The sequence below is a fragment of the Myotis yumanensis genome, unplaced genomic scaffold, assembly GCF_028538775.1.
Source record: "Myotis yumanensis isolate MYYU_CA2020_CCGP unplaced genomic scaffold, mMyoYum1.0.hap1 SCAF_9, whole genome shotgun sequence".
Lineage (NCBI taxonomy): Eukaryota > Metazoa > Chordata > Mammalia > Chiroptera > Vespertilionidae > Myotis > Myotis yumanensis.
Genome location: NW_027223760.1, coordinates 79,801,188 through 79,823,860, shown reverse-complemented (window position 1 = coordinate 79,823,860; position 22,673 = coordinate 79,801,188). Strand labels below are relative to the sequence as shown.

The 22,673-nt window shown below is 48.8% G+C and overlaps 1 protein-coding gene across 4 annotated transcripts in view; it reads left to right on the top strand.

The window, feature by feature from the left end:
- The window catches only part of ELMO1 (engulfment and cell motility 1), a 401,514-nt gene that overhangs the window by 362,416 nt on the left and 16,425 nt on the right, over nt 1-22,673 (top strand). For all 4 annotated transcript variants that reach the window (XM_070424794.1, XM_070424795.1, XM_070424793.1 and 1 more), the window contains 2 exons: nt 18,421-18,584; nt 21,679-21,791. In XM_070424794.1, the coding sequence (XP_070280895.1) occupies nt 18,421-18,584; nt 21,679-21,791 (277 nt within the window). The remainder of the gene's footprint in view (nt 1-18,420; nt 18,585-21,678; nt 21,792-22,673) is intronic.

Here is a 22,673-nt window from a genome sequence, read left to right as displayed (position 1 = left end):
CTGTTCCTGCAGAGATGTTATGATGGGAAATGGTTAAGACGAAAGTAAAATTAGCCCTGGCCAGTGTGGCTCACTTGGCTGAAGCATCATCCCCAACACCAAAAGGTTGTGGGTTCAGTTCCCAGCCAGAGTACATACCCAGGTTGCAGGTTCAATCCTGGTCAGGGTGAGTATGGGAGGCAACCAATCCATGCTTCACTCTCGCATTGATGTTTCTCTCTCGCTCTCTCTCGCCCTCTCTCCCTCTCTTTCTCTCTCTCCCTCCCTCTCTCTCTCCCTTCCTCTCACTCTAAAATCAGTTTTTTTAAAAACCATATCTTTGGGTGAGGATTTAAAAACAGAAGCAAAATCAAAGCCTCACCTATTGGGAGAAAGGAGGAGGGACTTCACACGTGTATTGAGCACCTGTCACTGGTCACTGCTGGGCACCTCTCTACAGGGGGAGGGAGGCATTACTGGGTCCATTTGAAAGGCGATGACCTGGACTGCGGCAAGTGGCAAAGCTGAGGGCTCAGAGCTCTCCAGCTCCAAAGCCAGGGCTCTTTCCACTGCTGAAGGATGGGCCACGGAGTCTCGGCCTGTTCTATGAATTCGCCTCCCAGCCCATCAGGGAGCAGTAGTTAGCCTTGGGAGGAAGCTCTTCCAAAGAAGCCCTGTCTCACACTGGGTGTCACGTGGGCGCCTCTGTCCTCCCCTCCCTCCGGGCCTCACCTCCCGCTGTTGGATCTGCCGCATCATCTGTCACTTGCCGTGACTCAGCTGTAAGCATCTATTGCTTTGATTTCCTGGGTTTCCAACAGGAGCTCGTGCTATTTTGGGTTTTGCCTCGAGATGGGAAGATTGGAAAACAGCGCCGGCCTTCTGGCTCTGCAGGTTGGCTTTGTGTCCTTCCTCATGAATGCCGTGCCGCGCTGAGGGGGTTGGCAGGACTGAGCGGCTCCTCTCTGCTCCCGAGGGCGCACATCTGGGACACACCAGGGGCCGAGTGTGGTGGCAGCCTCGCCTATCTCTGCTTTCCCTCTCCCAATGAGCACCCTCAATTTTGTTTCTTAAGGACAAAATTAAACATGCCGAGTAATGTTGTTGAGTAGTTTTCTTTCAAATGCACACGTAATGGGACTGGTGTCTTGAGCAGGACTGAACAATGACCAAGAATAGGTGTGTTTCATCTGAGCCTTTTATTACCGGCATTTTAGGCAGACGTTTCTGGTTTGGATAGCACCTTATAGTCCATAGGCGTTGCTGTTTTACTTTTATTTCTCTATGGGTTTTATCATCCCTCTTTCACAAAAGCAAATTCAAATGCAAAAGGCCTTGAACATTTTTTAAAATATATTTTTATTGATTTCAGAGAGGAAGAGAGAGCTAGAAACATTAATGATAAGAGAGAATCACTGATCGGCTGCCTCCTGCAGGCCCCACACTGGGGACTGAGTCCCCAACCTGGGCATGTGCCCTGACTGGGAATCGAACTGTGACCTCCTGGTTCATAGGTCAACGCTCAACCACTGAGGCATGCCGGCCGGGTGAAAGGACAGGTTTTAAAGGAAGCTAAGCTGAGTTGTGGGAATGGTGTGTGAGAGGGCTGATGGGACACATCTAGGAGAAAACGTTCCGTAGATGCCTCAGCATGTAGCTCAAAGCTGGAAATGCAGACTCTGCTCTGGTGGCATTGTTCTTTCTCTCATGCTGCCCCTTTGAGTCAGTGGCCACTGTGGCTTCCTCAGGACCAACTTGTAGAACCTGGTGAAAGCCACGGCTTCCCTGGGTGTGGAAAAAACACTCGTGTACATGTTCACAAACCATCACACAATTGCCGGTAATTTGAAAAGCCCCGAGTTAATAATCCCTGCTTTAAAAAGGACAGGGGGCTTTAAAACCCCATCCAGATCTCTAATCTGCCAGGTCAGACGCTGAGAGACCATCGAGGCTCCTCTACTACTGCTGTCCGACTGGAGGAGTCAACTCGCAACCACACGACTTACTGTCCACGTAAGTCAGCAGGAGGCCAGCAATGGGAGTCGGTGCCCAGAAGCACACAGGCTCCTTTAAAAAAAAGAGAGATTTTTAAATTGATTTTTAGAGAGAGGAAGGGAGAGAGAGAAAGAGAGAGAGAAACATTGATGTGAGAGCGAAACACAGATTGGCTGCCTCAAACTGGCAATGACACCCAACTAACCTAGCCACACCAGCCAGGGCCACAGGCTCCTTTTAATATTTCTGTTCACTAAAAATATTTTTCTCATGATACCATTCTGTGTCTATCTCACTCCCCCCCGCCCCCACAGTTTCCTCCAAGGCAGAACTAACAGCACACCTGTTGTTTAGACTCTGTTACTATTTATTGGCACGTATGTGGTCTTATTTGTCCCAATTCTTTGTCATCATAAGGGGGGAGGGGGGCCCATGGTGAGGACAACCACACTTCATCTTCCACAGCATCCTCTGCTCAGGTTGGTCACACTCTCTCTGTATCCAGGACTCAACTCTTCCTGCTTTCCCAAGAATAGAAACATTCCGCAGTTTTCACCTCCATCTTTGGGCTCTTTTGTCACCAAAAGCTCTATAAGAATTCCCCTGAAATAAATGTTTTCACACATTTCTTTCTCCTGCTGAGCCTTATTGACATTTCTCTTCTCTGATGCAGTAAGTTTTAGTCTTTAACATCAACAGAGTCCCCCAAACAGATACAAAGGTGCATTGAAGTATTCTGTCATTTAATATTTATTGAGTACCTGCTATGACCAGGGTCTCCCTTGAGGAAGCCACTCTAACGAATGAGGCAGATGTGCATTTATAAATTACCCACAGTGTGATCACTGTGTTAATAGAGCTGTGGGAACCAGCAGGTCATATTTTACATGCTGTGCTATCCCTTGTCTGATGGATTGAGTCCTTCAGACATGTGTTCAGGGAGCGTTTGTTGCCCTGTTGCTGAGCAGACTGCACGGTGCTGTGGAGGAAGACGTGCAGGCAAATCTTGAATTTGAGAAGCTTTCACAGCTTAACAGAGATCTACAGAGTAAGCTACAACAGAAGGTGGAAGTGATACAGCCTTAAATGTATAGAAAAACAGAGGGAAACTAAAATTTATTGAGTACCTACTACATGTCAGGAATTATTTTAGGGACTTTCATTTGCATTTTCTGACTGAATACTCCTATGTTTTGAAGTATTAGCCCCATTGTACAGAGGAGGAAATTAAAGCTCAGAGATGATTAGTAAGTTACCATAGATCTCCTTGTTTCTAAAGCTCATGTGTTTCTGCTCTATATTGCTAAAGAACCTTAGGAAATATAGCAAAATAATAAAGTGCGAAAGAATATGACCCATTTAGTTACTACCCAGTGTTCCAGTTTTCTCTCAGCTTCATTTATCTTTTTCCCCTTGTCTGTTATGGGTACGTATATACTTTGGAACCACCTTAGGGTTTGTCCCTTACCATTTCTATTATTAATATTCATATAATTTCAAAAAAGCCCTTTGGATGTGGCTCAGCAACTTTCTCCTGTCTTTCCCCTGTGATTTATCCAATCCCTGCTAACATTAATCTTACAGATAATTAAATGTGCTACTTGCACAGGACAATTTTCTATTGGCATGTCATTTTTTTTGTAAAGCATGTTTTAATAAAACAAAGACATGGCAGGCACCTTTTCCTGTAATCCAGGGTCTTTCACGTTCTTTTTAACAAACCTACTAACAAACCTACGCATACGGTTTCCTTTAGTGGATAAGAATTTTTGCAGCTTAGCTACATCTAGCCAATATCGTAGAAGTTGTTGGATGTACCCACTAAACAACCCAAACTTTATCCCTCTTACAATTGAACACTTTAAATAAATGCTAGCAAGCTTCACCGCGTCGGAAAATTACTTTGTGTCTGAAACAATCCGAATGTGCAGATTTGTCACGCCGCCTTCCTAGGTGTGCCGTCCAAGGCACTGCTCGTTCAGCTGACTCGCATTCTCTGCGCGGTGTTTACCCAACAGTCATCCCTCATGCGGTTCATTAGGTGTTGGGGGATGAGCCAAGTCGCTGTATTCTCAGCTGGGGCTGGAGCCTGTTTAGTTTGGCACTGATTTATGATGTGCAGAGAGTGAGCAGTCTGCAGATCCATCTTAGAAACCCAGTTAGCCAAAGACAAATAGCTGAAAGTAGGCTGATAGGAGCTCGGAAGGTGGGCTCCTGAGAAAGGGGACTCCTTTAGAAACACCACTAAGACTTCAGGTACCCTAACTCAGGCAGAGCCGGGGTCTGCACTAGAGAATGCTTTCGGGTCTGGTTTCTTGGTATCCACCCAGGGTCAGGTGGAAGGCATGTTATTGACCTCGTCATACACTGCATCATCTCCCTGTGCTTTGGTTCTCGCCATTGATAAACGTGCGTGTGGAGCCCAGTTACCTTCAGGCAGAATGCACGTGTAACAGTATGGTAGCCTGAGACATTCCTTTTGAAGATATTATGCCAAGAGAGCAAGCATTTATAGCTTTCCTTTTTCTTTCCCAAGTGAATTTCACACTGGAAAGGGTTTTAAGTGTACTATTTATCTTGCCTGTGTACTTCCCATCTCTTGTTTTTCCTTCTCATTTCGTTCACCTGTTGCACCATGTTGGTTTGAAATCCTTTTTGCTCTTTCTGTTCTTTGGGTGGGGCAGTGAGGAAGAGACACCTTGATCTTGAAGTTGTAGAGAAAATGCCCTGGCTCTGATTGGGGTGCTGTCCTTTTGTGGCATGCCAAAACTTGCACACAAGTTCACACACTGCAAGGACTTGGGCTAGTCCTCAAAGACATTTCATGAGGGGGCACTAGGACTTTTAAGAAAATCTAATCCAAAATTATTGAAAGGTCAAATATGTGTTAGGTAAGATTTTCTTTTTCTTTTTTTTTAAACATATTTTTTTTATTAAGATATTACATATCTTATACCCACGTTACCCCCTACCCCCCCCCCCCCCCCCCCCGTTGTTCGTGTCCATTGGTTAGACCTATATGCTTGCATGTAAGTCCTTTGGTTGATCTTTCCCCCTTACCCCCACCCTCCCCTACCTTCCCTCCAAGGCCGGACAGTCCAATCAATGCCTCTCCGTCTCTGGATCAGTCCTTGTTCATCAGTTTATGATGTTCATTATATTCCACAAATGAGTGAGATCATGTGGTATTTATCCTTCTCTGACTGGCTTATTTCACTTAGCATAATGCTCTCTAGTTCCATCCATGGTGTGGCAAATGGTAAGAGTTCCTTTTTCTTCTTCCTCTTCTTAAAGAATACCTTTCAGCATTTCATATAATGCTGGTTTGGTGGTGATGAACTCCTTTAGCTTTTTCTTATCTGTGAAGCTCTTTATCTGACCTTCAATCTGAATGATAGCTTTGCTGGATAAAGTAATCTTGGTTGTAGGTTCTTGCTATTCATCACTTTGAATATTTCTTGCCACTCTCTTCTGGCCTGCATGGTTTCTGTTGAGAAATCAGCTGACAGTCGTATGGGTACTCCCTTATAGGTAACTGACTTTTTTTCTCTTGCTGCTTTTAAGATTCTCTCTTTGTCTTTTGCTCTTGGAATTTTAATTATGATGTGTCTTGGTGTGGTCCTCTTTGGATTCCTTTTGTTTGGGGTTCTCTGTGCTTCCTGGACTTGGAAGTCTATTTCTTTCACCAGGTAGGGGAAGTTTTCTGTCATTATTTCTTCAAATAGGTTTTCAATATCTTGCCCTCTCTCTTATTCTGGTACCCCTATAATTCTGATGTTGGTACACTTGAAGTTGTCCCAGAGGCTCCTTACACTATCTTCGTATTTTTGGATTCTTTTTTCATTTTGCTTTTCCGGTTGGGTGTTTTTTGCTTCTTCGTATTTCAAATCTTTGACTTGATTCTTGCGATTCTCTGGTCTGCTGTTGGGAATCTGTATAATATTCTTTACTTCAGTCAGTGTATGCTTAATTTCTAGTTGGTCCTTTATCACAACATCAAGGGTCTCACTAGATTTCTTGAGGATCTCACTACATTTATCGGCGGTTTCCATAAAATTCTTGAAAAATCTTAGAAACATGGTTTTGAACTCTATATCCAGTCGTTTGCTGTTCTCCATTTCTGTCATTTGTGACCTGTCTCTTTGTCTTCGCATTTTGTCTGCTTCCCTGTGTTGGTAGAGTGGTTTTGTGTGCTAGGTGTCCTACAGGGCCCAGTGGCTCAGCCTCCCCAGTTACCTGAGGTGAACACTCTTGGTGCACCCCCTTGTGGGCTTTGTGCACAGTCTTGTTGTAGTTATGCCTTGATTGTTGTAGGTATCACTGGGAGGAATTGACCTCCAGGCCAATTGGCAATGAGAATCAGCTGTGTCTGCAGTGGGAGAACTTCTGTGCTGAAGACACCCTTCTGGGGCAAGACTTGCTTCAGTGGGGCTTTGGTGATCACTGAGTCTGCCCCATGAGTGTGTTCCTTATGAATCTGAGGAGTTGTAATCTGGGTGGTCCCACTCTGACCACTGGGTACAATGGCTCTTGGATCTAAGGAGGTGCTAATTAAGCCTCTTCCTGAGGTTACCCAGCAGGAGCTACGAAGAGATATGCAGATTCCCCTTCCTTTTTGGGGGGTTTGGGGGTGCCCAGATGAGGCCCAGCTGTGAAGCAATGCAAGCTGCTGTGGGGCCGAGGGCCTTCTCTTGGAAGTTCTGGGTCTGTCTGGCCCAGCTGCAATTTGTTAGGTAGTTGTCAGGTTGCAAAGGACCCGGGCATTCATATGCAAAAGGCTTTGCAGCAGCCTGGATGGGGCGGGGTCTCGGAATCAACAGGGCAGAGCAAGCAGCTATGGCTGATTCTCAGCCCTGCCCTAAGGGGCCACGCATCTCAGTGTCCAGGTAATTGCTGCCAGCTCCTCTGAGGGAAAGCCGCCCTCAAGTTCCAAGTTCTGCCTGCTGCCAGACCGTCCAGTTTCTCCCCGTATGAGCCCTGGGACCCCAGAGATTTCCCGGAACCGGAGTTCAGAGCAGTCGGGAGCTTGTGACTCCCTCCCGATTCAAAAAGACAGCCGACGCTGAAACCGGTTTGGCTCAGTGGATAGAGCGTCGGCCTGCGGACTGAAAGGTCCCCGGTTCGATTCCGGTCAAGGGCATGTACCTGGGTTGTGGGCACATCCCCGGTGGGGGATGTGCAGGAGGCGGCTGATCGATGTTTCTCTCTCATCGATGTTTCTGGCTCTCTGTCTCTCTCCCTTCCTCTCTGTGGGAAATCAATAAAATATATTTAAAAAAAAAAAAAAAAAGACAGCCGAGTCCTCAGGTGCCCGCCCCTTTCCACGCGCCAGAGCCTCCGTACCTCTGCACTTTACTTTTGTAGTTCCTCTGAGTCTGTGTGCTCTTCTCTTTCCTTCTAGTTGTAGAATTTCCACTCAGCCAGCCTTCCTGTGGTTCTGGATGATGACCGTTCTGTCTTTTAGTTGTATTTTTGAAGTTGTTGTCGGAGGCAGCAATTTCCGGTGTTTTCCTATGCCGCCATCTTGGTTTCTCCTCTAGGTAAGATTTTCTATTGCTCACCGACATGGGTTCCTTCAGAGATGGAGGATGGGTGGTGCTCTTGTGAGTCCCAAACTCAACTGATTGGTTGTGGCTGCATGGAGGCAGAGTCCCTGGTTCATCAGAAAAAAAAAAATGTGCCGTGATGGATTAGTGATGCCTGCCACTGACAAGGAACAGAGGAATGGAGGTATATATGCTGTATAATTTTCATCTATGCTGTTTCTTCCCAAGGACCCATCATGAGGGGAAGGGACCACATTCAGATGAAAGCACACAGACCCAGTGGATCTCAGGAAACTGTGGGAACAGCTGCCTTCATCCAGCTGTGAGGGGTGCAGTGAATGAGCAGAGAGGAAGAGGCATGGAGTGGAAAAACACAAGAACCATTTCAGACCTTGGGCACATCAGCTCTAAACCACGAAGTAACTGTCGGAATTTTGCAGAATCAGAGCCTTTAATTGTCTGGGCTTTGTGGCTACAGTGGTTGACAGGTTCTCCTTTAAAGATAATAAATGGCTCGCAGTTACTTTAGCTGGGAAAGTGTGCTGCTGCCCTGGGACAGTAATAACCGACCATGGCAAAAAGAAGCCTGGGATTTATGAGGTGTCCCAGTTTACAACCACCGGGGAGGGATCCAGCAGAGCGCTGCTGGAGCAATGCGCTAACCAGAGTTCATCCATCATTGCTCCCTCTGCAAGCCCTCTCTTTCCCTCTGCTGAAAATTATCACAGGCATTCGACCCCTGCCATTATAAGTCTCCCCAGAAACCATATTTTAACATGTAACTTGGAAATAAAATCTCGTTGACCTTCGGTTTACTGGACTGAGGGGGACATTTTCCAGGTACGAGACACTATAAAATCCACCAGTGATAAAAAGATAAATAAGGTATAGTCTCTTCTTTCAAAGGACTCAAGCGCCTACTGGGAGATGGCAGTGGTTATGTAATTTCAGTACACTGTGAGGAGCGCAGTGGTTGAAGCAATGGGGTAGGAATAGAACTATATCTGTACGCATAACAATCCGTGCTGTGCTTAATAATCACTTTGTTTTCCCTGTCCTCAAGTTACATTGGCAGCCATGCCCATAAAAGCACTTATTAAGATCGACTGTTATTGTCTGTTTACAGCCTCCTCCCCCTCCCTGACCTTGAGCTTCTTGAGGGTGAGCTCTGGGTCTGGCTCTTTGCGGAGCCTGCATTTACCCAGTGATTAGCGCCCATAAGATGCCTAATCAACGTTAGCTGAGCTCATGCAGGATTGAATATGTGCATCTAACACTTCGAAGGCAATACCAGGCATCGGCAACTTCTTAGATCAAATTTAAAAAAATCAAAACACAGTTACCCTTAAGATAGTCTGTTGATTGTGAGTTGATTTAGAAATTAAAATGCATACCACGATGACTTAAATTTCTCAACACAGGGTCCTCCATTTAAAGTACCACAATGCTGGTTGGATGACTACTCAACGGAGAATATTTGGAGGAGAGCAGCAAGAACAGTCCTTCCCTGTGTATATCAGAGTGCAGAGCAGTGGACACTGCTAAATTTTAAGTCCCACTGTGTGGCCATCCCCCTGCCCAGTCTGTCTGCTGAACACCATCACCAACGAGTTCGTTTTGGTGGCCCTGTCCTTCTGCAGTGACCTGCTACAGCAATGATTCTAATTTCTCCTGAGTTGTCTTGTCTGGCGGTAGAGCTAATTTCTGGGAGCCACATCTTGCCTCTCGCACCCGAATTCCCCCTGGTCTTGCCTGAGCAGTCCGCTTACGAGAAGTTTATCCAGTCTCTCTTCCACTGGGGCAGGTTGTCTCATTTCATTTGTCACTATTTAATAGCTTATGCAAAGCATGCTGGGAGACCTAAATGTGTGGGTTTAGGGTTTCCCCTTCCATATGAAACAGTAGACATTTCATTTATTTCTTAATAGTGACTAATTTTAGAGTAATTTGAGGCTGATTTACCTGTGCCCACTGATACTTTTCTGTCCATTTTTTTAGTTCAATTGTTCACTCTACAAATACGTATGAAACTGGTATTAGATGCTGGACACATAGAGAGATGAATTGGGTAAAATCCCACCATCCATAGAGGTTGAGACACACTGGAAGAGATCAAATGTGAGCAGACAGTTACCATTCACTCTTTTTTTTTCAAGTCTTACCCATGAATGAGTGAAGCAGAGCCTGTGGGCCGCGAGGGAGGGACGGAGAGGTGTTCCATGCACTTCATGGTGACCGATCGTTTGGTCGTTACGGCGTTAGGGCCACTGGCTTTTTATAATATAAATTTGTGGCCATTTCCCCCCAATCCTCTTGAGCCCTATTGGAAGATTTTTTCAACTTCTTTGCAAGAAAATCAGCCCCCTTTGTCTCTGCCTCTCTCACTACACACGCTCACATATTTTGATTGACTTGCTTGACCTGTTGGTTATTCCAAGCTGTGGATTAAATGCCAACCACTAGTGTGGTTTGCCCAGACTTCGCTTGCTGGAGGCCGGCTTCTTCAGACACTGAGAGAGACGCTTCCTGTGGTTGCCCAGGGCCTTCGATGAACTCATCAGTGAGCCTAGGCTGATGGCTGTGTTAGTTAGGCTCCCTGCTCGGTGGGGAAAGGAAGCTTGGTCGGACAGCTCTTGGCCTCTCCCCTCAAGGACGGGCTGCAAAAAAGGCAGCAAGCCCAACCCTCACCTTTCCCATCTCCTCTCCTGGCCTGACCTCCCTGCAGATGCTGAAGACAGTGAGAGGGATGTTGTCTCCATACCCATTGATCTTCAGCCATCCCGGCCCTAATTGATTTTAAAATGAATTGCTGGTAGACAGGTTTTTGGGTTTTTTATTGGCCATAAAGATGCCTTGAACCTTAAATTAAAATGCCTGGTGAGGAGCAGGCAGCTATAGCAGGCTGCAGAGAGAAGACAGCGAGCCCAAACCTCACCTTTCCCATTCCTCTCCTGGCCTGACCTCCCTGCGGATGCTGAAGACAGTGAGAGAGAAGTTGTCTCCATACCCATTGATCTTCAGCAGTTCGGCCCTAGTCTTTGAAATGCTAGCGAACCACTGGGTCAGGTGTTGTATAATGAGCTATTTGGGGGGCTAATGGCTAAGCCCTCTAAGCTCTCAATGTGGATTATGATCAGATTGTCAAGATGCTCAAAGCCACCTGAGCACCACGCGCGCCCCCCCCCCCCCCCCCCCCCGCCATCTGATTCCTATTTTATTAGCCGCTAAAATCCAGGGGAGTGGTGGTGCTGAGCAGCTCCTTCCTTCCTAGCTGCTCCAGGGCTGTCTGCTCTGCTCTCAGGGTCAGTTTGAAGTCACCTCTGGATGCTGCCACACCCAGGCTCGTCCACTCAGCACTGGCATGTCAGCTGCAGGCCTGTGTCTGGGAACAGCGTTGCTGATTGTGGCCCAAGGCACACTGGGGCTCAATGGGAAGACGGTGCTGCCTTTGCTAAAGCAGGTCCCTACCCGAGGATGTCCAGGTAGGCAGACGTCCTCACCATAGTGGCTGCCTTGGTGGGAAGCAGCTTAGGGAAAGTGGTCTGGCCCCCAGGGCCAATGGCTTCTCAGGGACCTGACCAAGCATGCTTCGAGTGGACACGGTCTCCTGGCCTGCTTTCTGACTGTCCCAGGTGAGAGCAGGCATCCTGTCCAGGCCACCACTGTCCAGGGGTCTGAGGGTGGCAACAAGCTGAGATCTCAGCTCCATGGCCCCAAGTTGCACTGGATTTGGCGGGGAAGGGAACATGTCCATTTTCTCTATTCCTGGAGCGGAGCAGATGCTACTCCTTCCTACCTTCTCGCGCCTCCCTGTGTAGATCAGGAGCCCTCAGCCCCAGCTTCAGGTTAATGTTCCCATGGTCAGCGTCCAGAACCCATTCCAGACCACAGGGATCACAGTCTCTAGGGAGGGGGGAAGCCAAGCAAAGGCCATTTTCAATTTTATTATAGACAGAGGTTGAGAATAACCGATTTCTGAGGCTGTTTTTTCAATCATGTGTTGAGTCCACCACTCACCAATGGATGTTTTCTCAATAACTAGGGCATGATTTGATTGTGCATGCTCTGTATCTCATCGTAAACAAGAGGACACCATGCATGATGTTGTGGTGCAATCCTATGATGGGATGGTAAGTGGTGATAACACCAACTTTGGGGTGGGCAGCAGGTCAGGGAAGGAGGTCTCAACTTGAAGAATGAGCAGGTATTAGAAGGAGGGTGTCAGTCACAGGTGGAAGGAAGAGCACAAAGAAACAGGGCGGAGTTCAGATCATTGATGATCTTAGTGTGGTCAGATCATGGAGCGCAAGGGGCGGGGCCAAGTAGAAGGCAGTGCTAGAGGGGGAGGTGGAAAGCCGCCCCCAGGGCCCATGTGGTCACAGTAGAGAGGCTGGTCTTCCCCTGTGGGCAGTGCTAGACTGCTATGGGGGCTTTTAGTTTAAGTGTATTGGGTTGACATTGGTTAATAAGGTTATATAGGTTTCAGGTGTACAGTTCTAGGCTACATCACCTGTATATTGCATTCTGTGTATACTCACCACCCAGACTCTAGTCTTCCTCTGTCACCATGTATTTGACGCCCTTTACCCTCTTCATCTTCCCCCACCCCTTACCCTCTTGTAATCAACATACTGTTGTCTGTGTCTGTAAGTTTGTTTGGTTCATTCATTTGTTGCTTTCTGCTTTCTATCCCACATAAGAGTGAAATCATATGATTCTTTTCCATCTGACTTGTTTCACTTAGCATGATGCTCTCAAAGACCTGTCCATGTTGTCACAAATGGCGGTATTCCGTCCTTTCTCATGGCTGAGTATGTCCCATTATGTGTATGTGCCACATTTTCTTTATCCAGTCATCATCAGTCAAAGGACACTTGGGTTGTTTCCATGTCTTGGCCGCCATGAATAATGTTGCAGTGAACATATGGATACGTGTTTGGGGGCCGAGCAAGTGACTGATGTGATGAGATTTGCATTTTGAAGATAACCCAGCCTCTCTGAGGAGGGGCTCGAGGGGGTGGAGTTGAAGTCAGAAACTGTTGGGTGGACAGGACAAGTGGTGGAGCAGGGGTCCAGAGAGGGGTCAGTGACAATGACAGGAAGTAGGTGGGAGAAACAGATATTCCAAAAGGGAGTCCACATCACACCGCCCCTGAAAACTGAGACCCTCAGAGCAAAATCCCCAACTTTGATGAACACGCAGGTCCCCAAGCCCACGTGGTTCCATGATTTTAATCATTGATACATAGTTTTCCAAAGACCTGATATAACTACGAGTTTATTTATGATCATCAGTGATCTGGTGCCCAGAGAACAGGCCGTGAGATCAGCAGTTGGCATTCCAGATGTTCTAAGCCTGCAGTGAGCTATTCTTCTGTCAGCTCTTGGGTAATCTTGGCTTTGCTGTGATGCACAAGCCTAGGTTTTCCGGGTTCAGAAATGCCATCTTAGAGAGGAACAGTTACAGTGTCCTCCCTGTTCACGTCACAGGCAGCACTGGCCTTTGGCTCTGAGTGAGCTCATCATCACCCCCTCACACAGATGCCCCCGGGAGCTCGGGGGTCACAAGGCTCTGAAAGACCCGCCAGAGAAACACAGGCAGGAGCAGTTAAGTGGCTAGAGTTCTTATAACCGCACTCCACCTCCAGACCCTGTCCTTTGTGAAACACAGAGGAGCTCTTTTGCGTTTGTTAATAAACAAAATGTTTCAAATGCATCTGGGCCTTGAGGACACATGCTGAAATGGAAAGGGGGCTGGAAGTTGCACCCTGCAGAGCTAAGCCTCTGTGATTTCCCAACAGTTTCTGTTCATTTACATTCAGCCTGACCCCACAGGGCCCTGGAGAGCCGGCCCTCCCCCAGGGTGGGCACTGGTCACACCCCAGCAGGAGGCATGGCAGGAGGGAGCAGGGAAGCACCTGCAAGGCTCTGTGGTCATTCAGCTGAGAATGCTGCTTCATAAAAAATAACTCTTCCCTCTGTTGGAATCAGTTCTGCTCAGTGCAGCTTAAATATAATCGTGACCTGCCCTGCGCCTGTTATGAGCACCTCCGTCGTCATGAGGTGGTTTTCGTGCTGCAAGAAGGACTTTTGTCCTTGGACAGCTGTCCTTCGGATGGTGGTCACAGGGAGCCTCCTGGTGATGGGTTTGATGCCTCGGGGTAAATGCTCTGCATCTCCTCGTCCTGACTGAAGATGGTCACCTTCGCTGTGGAGCGAAGGAAACGGGTTCAGAGAAGCTGGACAAAGTGCCCAGCTGAGTGATGGAGGGACTTGATGTGAGTGTTGCCCAACCCTAAAGCCAGGCCTGTTTCCTCCACAGCAGGGGTTGGCACAGCACCCCAGCAGGCCAAGTCCAGCCCCCCACCTGCTTGTTTAAATCAAGTTTAATTGGAACACAGCCACGCCCATTCATTGCCGTGTCTGTGGCCACTTTCCCGCCACCACGGCAGAGCTGAGCCATTGCAGCAGACACTGATGGCCCTAAAAGGAGTCTGCCCACCTCTGCTCCGTGCCACCTGCCCCACAATAAATACAGGAGACCTAGATGCTGCTCCTCGGGCCCACAGAGGCCTTTCATTTTTCGCTCCTTTTCACTTAACGCACTGGACACCACTTGGCAAAATCTCTCCTTTACAGGGACTGGCCTTGGCAGCTGACTCCCCAGCTGTGGCAAGACTACAAAGTAAAACCCTCTTTAGTTTCCAGAAGTTGTCCTAATTTTTAAAAATAGACTTTTATTGATTTCAGAGAGAAGGGAGAGGGAGAGAGAGAGAGAAACGTCAGTGATGAGAGAGAATCATTGACTGGCTGCCTCCTGCATGCCCCCTACTGGGGATCAAGCCCACAACCTGGGCATGTGCTCTAACCAGGAATGGAACTGTGATCTCCTGGGCTATAGGTCAACAGTCAAGCACTGAGCCAGATGTACCAGGCAGGTTGTCCTAATTTTAAAGTCCTCTGGACAGGAAGCAGGTGGGGGATACTGACAGCTGCATCTGGAACAATAACTGTCCCTGACAGGTGAGTCGCAGGTTTTTACCTGAACTACTTTTGCTGGGCAAGGCCCATCTCCCCACTCCTAACCTTGGAGAGTAGCCCCCCAAAGTACTCCCCGGCCTCCGGGAAGTGATCCTGCCTACACATGAGCTTTTGGGCTCTCTCTTCCCAGACCCACTCTCCAGGCAGGATCCCCCCGATGTTTTGGTCCTCAGGAGCTGTCAGTCATTTTGGTTTGTGTAAGGAACATTCCTGGGAAGAAAAATGGTCCAGTCCTGGAGCCCAGCAGTGAAATCTGTCCCGCAGGAGTCATCTCTAAGCTGGGCTGTGCTGGTACCTGTCTTCCCCAGCACAGCCTTTTTTCTTCATTAGGAAGACAAATCTGTTTCATGGGCACCATGGATTGGGTACATTGAAACCCCAATTAATGGACATGCTCAGTAGCTGCTGCTGCGGTGGCTTCTCCAGACCCTCCGCTCAGCTTCAGATTCCCCTCTGCCAGGGAGGGAACCCTCAGACGCCGCATGGAGGCTTTGTAAACCGGTCCTATGATTCTGTTAATGACGTATTTGTTGATTCTACAGATGCTAAGAGGGAGCCAAGGCATCTTTGGCATCGAACGTATCAATCATGATTGCAGTCTGGAAAATTCTGTATTAAGCACTATGGTCCACAAATACAATAAGAAACAGTTCCTGCCCTCTGGGGGTTTACAACTGAGGTAGGCTGGACAGGTACGCCAATAACGACCCTAACTCCTCTCTAGTGATATGACAAGAGTCACTGTAGATGCTCAGTCACTGGGGGCTCAGAGGTGCTGCTGGATGCTGGCTGAGACCAGGGGTTCTCCCACTTGAGTGCGCATCCGAATCCCCTGGACAGGCTGTGGAAACACGGATGTGGAGGGCTGCCGGCATGCACTCTACGCCATTCTATATAAGGCGCCTGAGCATCCTGGCCAATCCCCCGCGGAGACCGAGGCAACTACACCAGCATGCTTGTTCTATTCAGGGATCCCCGCACTCCCACCTTTAACCCCGTCTTCTAAGGAGACCAGAGGTTTTCTCCATTTAAAGTACAAGGTCCTGTGGGACTCTGGCCCCTTTTGTAACATGTGATGTTGGCTCAGAGAACACGTGCTCGGAGAACCCCAGAAACACACCGCAGTTACCGTGCAGACGACGGTGAAATGATCAGTCGGTTCCAACAGTGAGTGCAAAGCTTAAGAGCACAGCTTCTTTGATGTCTGTGCGAAGCACACGCTATAAGTAAGACCTTTCAAGTTCATTGATTTGCTGATGCCTCTTCAACATCGTCCGTCCGTGGGCTTTGCAAACAATGATAAAAGGTCTGGTATTTTCCAAAGAGGACAGAGTTCAGGACGGTGGGTGTGAGAGTCTTGATTTACATCACGCATGTGGAGCGTTAACAGAGGTCTCATGCCATTAACTGTAGCTCATGTAGGATATGCTTTGCAAAGGAATAGAAGAATATGTGACCTCAATAACTGTTTGGTCTTCTTAAAAAATCAATGGCATATCTTGCTGGGGTCATTTTCCTTGGCACACTGTGTGACCACAGAGGTTCTTGGGGCCATAGCCAAGCAGAACTGTGAATAAAGGAGATGAAGCCAGTCTTGGTTCTTGTAAACCTCTGTTCTGTGCTGCATACTCACCATTGGCATCCCTCCCCCTGCGGCCAGGGGCACTCACGGTGTCTTCCCCCTTATTCTATCAACTTGCTCAGAGGAAACGGTCTCTATTTTCTTCCAACTGAAGTATAAGAGATTGTGGGGGGCTTAAAGGATTGTCCCACTTACGGATCCTTGCATATAGCAGGGATCAAAGTGTAAAGCTAGAGGAAGGACGTTCTTACAGCAGATTTTAAGCACAAGCTATAAATGTAGGAGCTGCCTGGGGATTATCATCAGTTCCATGCAAAGGGACAACCATGAGAATAGAATGATGATTTTCTAAAGTCATTTCTTACTGAAGTAGCAGTACTCTTTCTACCCAGCTTTCTTCTCGTTCTTCTCCTGGATCTGGGCAACCACAGCCCCACAAGCTTGTGTCCTCTTGGCCTTCGTTGTATTTGTAGGCACTTCTTGTTGCAAATGATAAGAATCCTGTTCACACCACCCAATGCCAGGGTTGGCCCGACGTGGGTGAATATGGCTTCACCGTTACGAACACCCCTACACACACGTCTACCTTTCCTCTGGCTGACTCTCTTGACAGCGATCACTATCTTCCGCTGTCCCGCCAGTTAAGGGACACCTAGTTCTCAGTTTGAGGGGAAAGAGCTTGCTTCAGCTCCGCCTCCAGCCCAGTCAGAAAAGCCTGGGGAAGAATGCTGATTAGTCAGTGGGGAGACCAAGGTGGCTAGTGGGGGGTGATCTGGTGATGGTCAATGTTAGGAGCGCATTTCAGCTGCCCGCTGTGTGCTGAGGGGGGAGATGTTGCCATCGCCTAGCAGTGATGGGGAGGTTCCGGTTTGCACAGTGTCTCCATGCTGTGAAATGGTCACCTCCATGACAATAAGATTCCATGCAGATGGCATCTTGGTGGGACTGTCCGTGGGCAGTGACGGGGTCATTACCATACATGAACAGTGAATGAGCAGTGATCATCAGGAGTGGGCTGGGGTCGCATTTATAGTGACAAAGGGTGAGCACTACCCCGGACTGTTCACGTGATGACGTATGTGCTATGTCCACCATATTGGGCTATTGGTGTCTTAGGATTCAGCTGGGTATCTGCAACCTTGGACAAGGCCTCAATAGTTCTCAGTATCAGTTTCTTTCCCTTTGAAATGGCGGTAATAACGCCTCCGCTCACTGAGGCGGTAAGCTCACAGTGCCTGGCACGGGATCTAGCATGTAGTGGACCTGCACTTGGGATTTTCTCTTACACGAAGTTACAAAGCCACCCCTGGGCAGCAGGATAGTAGAGTATTGACAAGCCTGGGTCTAATCCCAGCTCACCCACCTCCCAACCTGCTGTCTGATTTTGAACTAGTCACTTCATGTTTCTTTCGAAGCCTCAGTTTCTTTATATGTAAATGGAATAATGATAATAACTACCTCCTAGACCTTAGTGGATTTAAAGAGGGAACATATTTAAAGCACCTACCATCATATACAGCGCATAGCAGTTCCCTTATCAACAGTAACAGTTGTTCTCAGCTGTAGTGGAGGGTCAAAAAAAAAAAGCAGCAGCTGATCATTGCAGACCTCTGCCTCTGTGTCTGCTGGCCTCGCCTGCTGCCTGCACCCTCATGAAGGTGAGTCCACATTGACAGAGGTGCAGTGGGTACTTGCCTCTTTATGAGCCGGGTCTGTCCTGGGGCACAAATTACCAGATAATTCTCTTTTTCTTGAGGCTTCTAGGGGGATATGTCTATTCTAATATAATAGACCTCAAAGAGGCATTTGTATGATCCCAAAGCATCATTTGTATGAACACTCAGGCCTTAACTACATGGGGATAGCATCTGGGAGGGGTGGGTGGTGGATATCGGTTCATATTCATTTGAATTGATGCCAACCAAACTTCCAGTTCATCGTGTCTCCCCGGCTTTCTCCTGGGGAAAAAGAATGTTCATGCGGACGTCTCGCTGTTGCTTGGACTTCGTTCATTCTTGAATGTGTGTTGTTCATAGTGTTGGTTCGGTAGCAGTCACATCATGTCTGGATCCAGTGAAGTGCTCCTCCCCGTGGTTCCAACGATACAAAAGAAAATGGGAGACGTGCACAATGGTAGTTACTCTTGGGAAAAGCACGCTCAAGGTCTGGGCAGAGAGCACCCAGAGGGGTTCACAGAGCCAGGGAGCTGTTAGCTGGAGACTTTTCTGAATGGACAAGGTCAACCCCAGAGCATCATGGTCTTCCTTTAACCTACAGGTAATGCAGGTGGTGAAGGAGCAGGTAATGAGAGCTCTTACAACCAAGCCTAGCTCCCTGGACCAGTTCAAGAGCAAACTGCAGAACCTGAGCTACACCGAGATCCTGAAAATCCGCCAGTCTGAGAGGATGAACCAGGAGGACTTCCAGTCTCGCCCGATTTTGTAAGTTACCCACCACCTCCACCTCCACCTCCTCCAGGGCTCTGACGGGCCATTTCTGGAGTGAAAGTCTCTCTCAGCCAGGCTGCGCTGGGAGCTCTCTGCGGGAGGCCAGCGAGAGACGAGAGACGTTCCGAAGCATCCGAGCAGCCCCTGGGCAGGATGGGCAGGGCGGGCTGAGCGGGAGGTGGGCAGGTGCTGGTCGAAGGATCTAAACCAGGACGTGGCCCAGGGACTGATGAGCCCTCTAAGGATGTAGCTGAAACGTTGGGGTCCCTTCCTACCACTGGGCGCAAACTTTGTTGCTCATGAAGCGACATTCTTTGGAGGTGCCTTTGAGGGGCAAGCTGCGCTGGCCCAGCCAGAGTGAGGCCCGTGATAATTAAAGCAAAATCACTCAAGCAGCGTGCGTGGGAGGGATGGAGTGCTTGAGAGGCGAGATCCACCTCCTCCCTGCCTGCTGGCTCTGCTCGGCATCACTTCATATTGCCCTTGTGACTGTCAACTGCAGGCCCGGGGCAGAGAGGCAGGGCCCCTCTCTGTAGGACTTGGCATCACAGCCCACCAGCAGCAGTCGCTTAATTTCATGTGTCTGCATCTGTAAGATGTGCTGAACCTTGGACACAAAGGCTGTCTAGTTTGCTTTATCTTTTCTTAGCACTGGCCCGTGTGTCTTCCCTGTCCCTTTCTAAGAGCTCGGCAGTTTTGGTGCCCTTGTCACTTATAGGGAAAGAAATCAGAAGGGGGAGGGGGAGGGTAAGGAAGGTACTTGGTGCTATGCTCACTCTGCTGGACACAGCTGCTTCTAAGCTTTGTGTGAAGCCAGCTCACAACATAGGTGTCACTGGGAAGCCTGTCTTAAACCTCTCTCTCTCTCGCTCTCTCTCTCGCTCTCTCACTCGTTCTGTCTCTGTCTCCCTGTCTCTCTGTTTCTGATTCTTGTTCTTTCTGCCTCCCTTTCTGTTACTGGCTCTTCTATATCTGACATGTCTAATGCTTGGCAATTCACTTGGCACCTCTGTTTTGTTTCCTCACGTCCCTGTGAGATCAGCAGGTCTTGTCCCCATCCGAGGACCAGGATGTAGTCTCGGCAGCTGAGGCCTTTCTTAGCAGCGGGAGAACCAGGACTCAAAGTCCAGCCCGCTGATCCCTCAGCTCATGCTCGTCTACCTCAGAGTTCCTTTGCCAAATGCACGATTAAGATGCAGTTTAAAAAGGTGCCCAGGTCTGAAAAGACAGTAGCCAAGCCATGGCATTTCTTTTCAAACCCCAAGTCACCTTAGAAGCCACAGAGCAGAGATGTGGACTTGCATGGGATGAGGTCGGGCACAGGGGCAGGGAATGCCGCCCAGTGTCTTTGGAAAACCTCAGTGACACCCATCCACTGCTTCCCCTTGACCTCGCAGTTAAGTCCAGTAGCTGCACAAATAGAATGTGGCCACGAAGCCTGCAGGATTTACTCTCTGGCTTTTCACAGAGCAAGTCTGCCAACCTCTGTTCTCGAGGAACACTGGGGAGCACTTAGAGGACAGACCCCGGTCCAGGAGAGAATCTCACCAGCCTGGGGTGCCGTCTGTCTGTCTGCCTCCTGGGGCCTGGACCTGGAGTTGTCACAGTGCTAGGCTTGGAATTGCTCTTCACACTCTCATTTGCCTACCTCTTTTAAAAAAAAAAAATATATATATATATATATATATATATATATATATATATATATCTTTTTATTGATTTCAGAGAGGAAGGGAGAGGGGAGAGAGAGATGGAAACATCAGTGATGAGAGAATCATTGACTGCCTCCTGTATACCCGATACTGGGGATCAAGCCCGCAACCTGAGCATGTGCCCTGACCAGGAATCAAACCATGACCTCCTGGTTCATAGGTCGACGCTCAACCACTGAGCAACACCAGCCGGGCCCTCCCTCGTTTACTCCTCCTTTTATTGATTTACGAGGCCTTTAGATGGAATGAGAGGAATATTTGTCAAAACCAGAGCCAGGGAAACTGCTCCTTCCCCACCTGGGAAGGGAACACCACAGAAGACAGGTCACCCTACATTCAGAGGAAGCCCAGGGTCACGGTGTGTGAGCCTCAGCTCCTGTCGAACACGGAGCGTTTGGAGAACATAATCTAAGCAAACTCAGTGCTACCTTGTGCGCACACTGTCTCCTTTGGGAGTCACAGCAGCTTCCCAGGAAAGGCACTCCATCCCCATTGTACAGATGAGGAAGCTGAGGCTTAGATGGGCTACATGACAGGCTCGCCTTGGCCAGAGCCTAAATTGAAGGCCCAGCCTTCTGAGTTCTAGGTCTGCGTTCTAATCACTACTCTCAGCACCGCCCCGAGGGCTGGGCTCTGGGTCTCCCTGCCCAGTTCCCACTAGAGCAGCTCAATGAACATCCCATGATAAAAAGATCTCTGCTCTTAAAAATGGATTTAAAAATCCATTGAACTCTGTCAAGATAGCTTCACAGCCCAGTGCATGTAGAAGGAAATTACATTGTTAGCTAGAGACAGGATGCAAATGAGCCTTAATTCATGTCTTCGCCATCCCGTCTCTCTGGGCGAGAACCCTGGACAATGCATCGTTCCCATCTGCAGGTGACAGCACCGAAAGCAAAACATGGTTCCGAGGTTTGCCCCGGACTCAGCGTTTGCTGTGGAATAGTCGTCATGCTGTTGCCCGAGGTCCCTGTTTGATCAGATCCCAAATATCATCTCCGAGACCGACTTGGGGCGAGGGGGGATGTGACCAGAGATTTATCAGCACAGAGGAGCTGCATGATTTTTTGCAGAAGTTTATGTGTGTCTTTGTAAAACAAGAGAAGAAATTTCTCGGGACACTTTGGTCTAGAAAAACATCACTCAAGTGGCTAGTGCTTTTGTGGGCATTCTGTAAATGTCAGAGGCTCCATCGTGTTATTGTAACAGATAAGCCTTCTCGGATGAGTCTCTAAAGCCCAGCTCGGGAGGCATTGGGATGTTCATGAAAAGATGTAGCTGCACCCCCTTCCCCGCTGCCTTCCTTGCTTCCCCCCTCCCCCCCCCCCCAAAGCCCTGTCCCCCAGGCCCGCTGTGGAATGTGCTTATTTTCTCAGGGAGCTCAAGGAGAAGATTCAGCCAGAAATCTTGGAGCTGATCAAACAGCAGCGTCTGAACCGCCTTGTGGAAGGGACCTGCTTCAGGAAACTCAACTCCCGGCGGAGGCAAGGTATGGTGGCTGGGGCAGCTCCAACCCGGACCTGCCCCGTGCGAGTCCCAGGGGCGTGGCGCTGGTTTAAGGGGAGGCCATGCAGCACGGAACTCGGACGGGATCCCAGTCCCTGTGAGCTCTGATACCCTGTGCACCCCAAGGGGAACCGAAGTCCAGAATTCCAGAGGATCCACGGAGCTGAAGAACCCTTCTGGGCCACGTAATGCCATGAGTTTGCTGTTGTGGTTCAGCAACAGCTACCGTGTGTTGATTGAGAGCCTACCACGTGCCGGGCTGTGGTGTAACTTACATTCCTGAATTTCACCCTCACAATAACCCAATGAAGGAGCTACTGGGCTGCCCCCGTGTACAGATAAGGGAGCCAAGGCCCTGAGGTGGTAAGCACGTCACCCCCAGTCACAGAAGAGCAAGGATGCCCCAGCGGCTCCATGGCCTTACTTTTGTTTTTATATGTATTTTTACTGATTTCAGAGAGAGGAAGGGAGGGGGAGAGACAGATAGAAACATCAATGATGAGAAAGAATCATGAATTGGCTGCCTCCTACACGCCCCACATTGGGGATCAAGCCCGCAACCCAGACATGTGCCCATGACTGGAATGGAACCATGACCTCCTGGTTCATAGGTCAATGCTCAACCACTGAGCCACACCAGCCAGGCCCTAAGGTTTTTTATCATTTGTATGAGACTCCATAGCTGGTGTGTCAGGGCCAAGTGTGTCTCCCAGGTCTATGGGACTCCAAAGCATTGGTGAGGCCAAACCACCTGGAGAAGGATTTGGGGTTCTGGGGTCATCTTCTGCTGTGAAGGGAGACAGCAGCCTCCAGAGAGGCAGGATTCTGAATCAAAACACAGGACTCTCCCTCTGAAGAGTGGCCA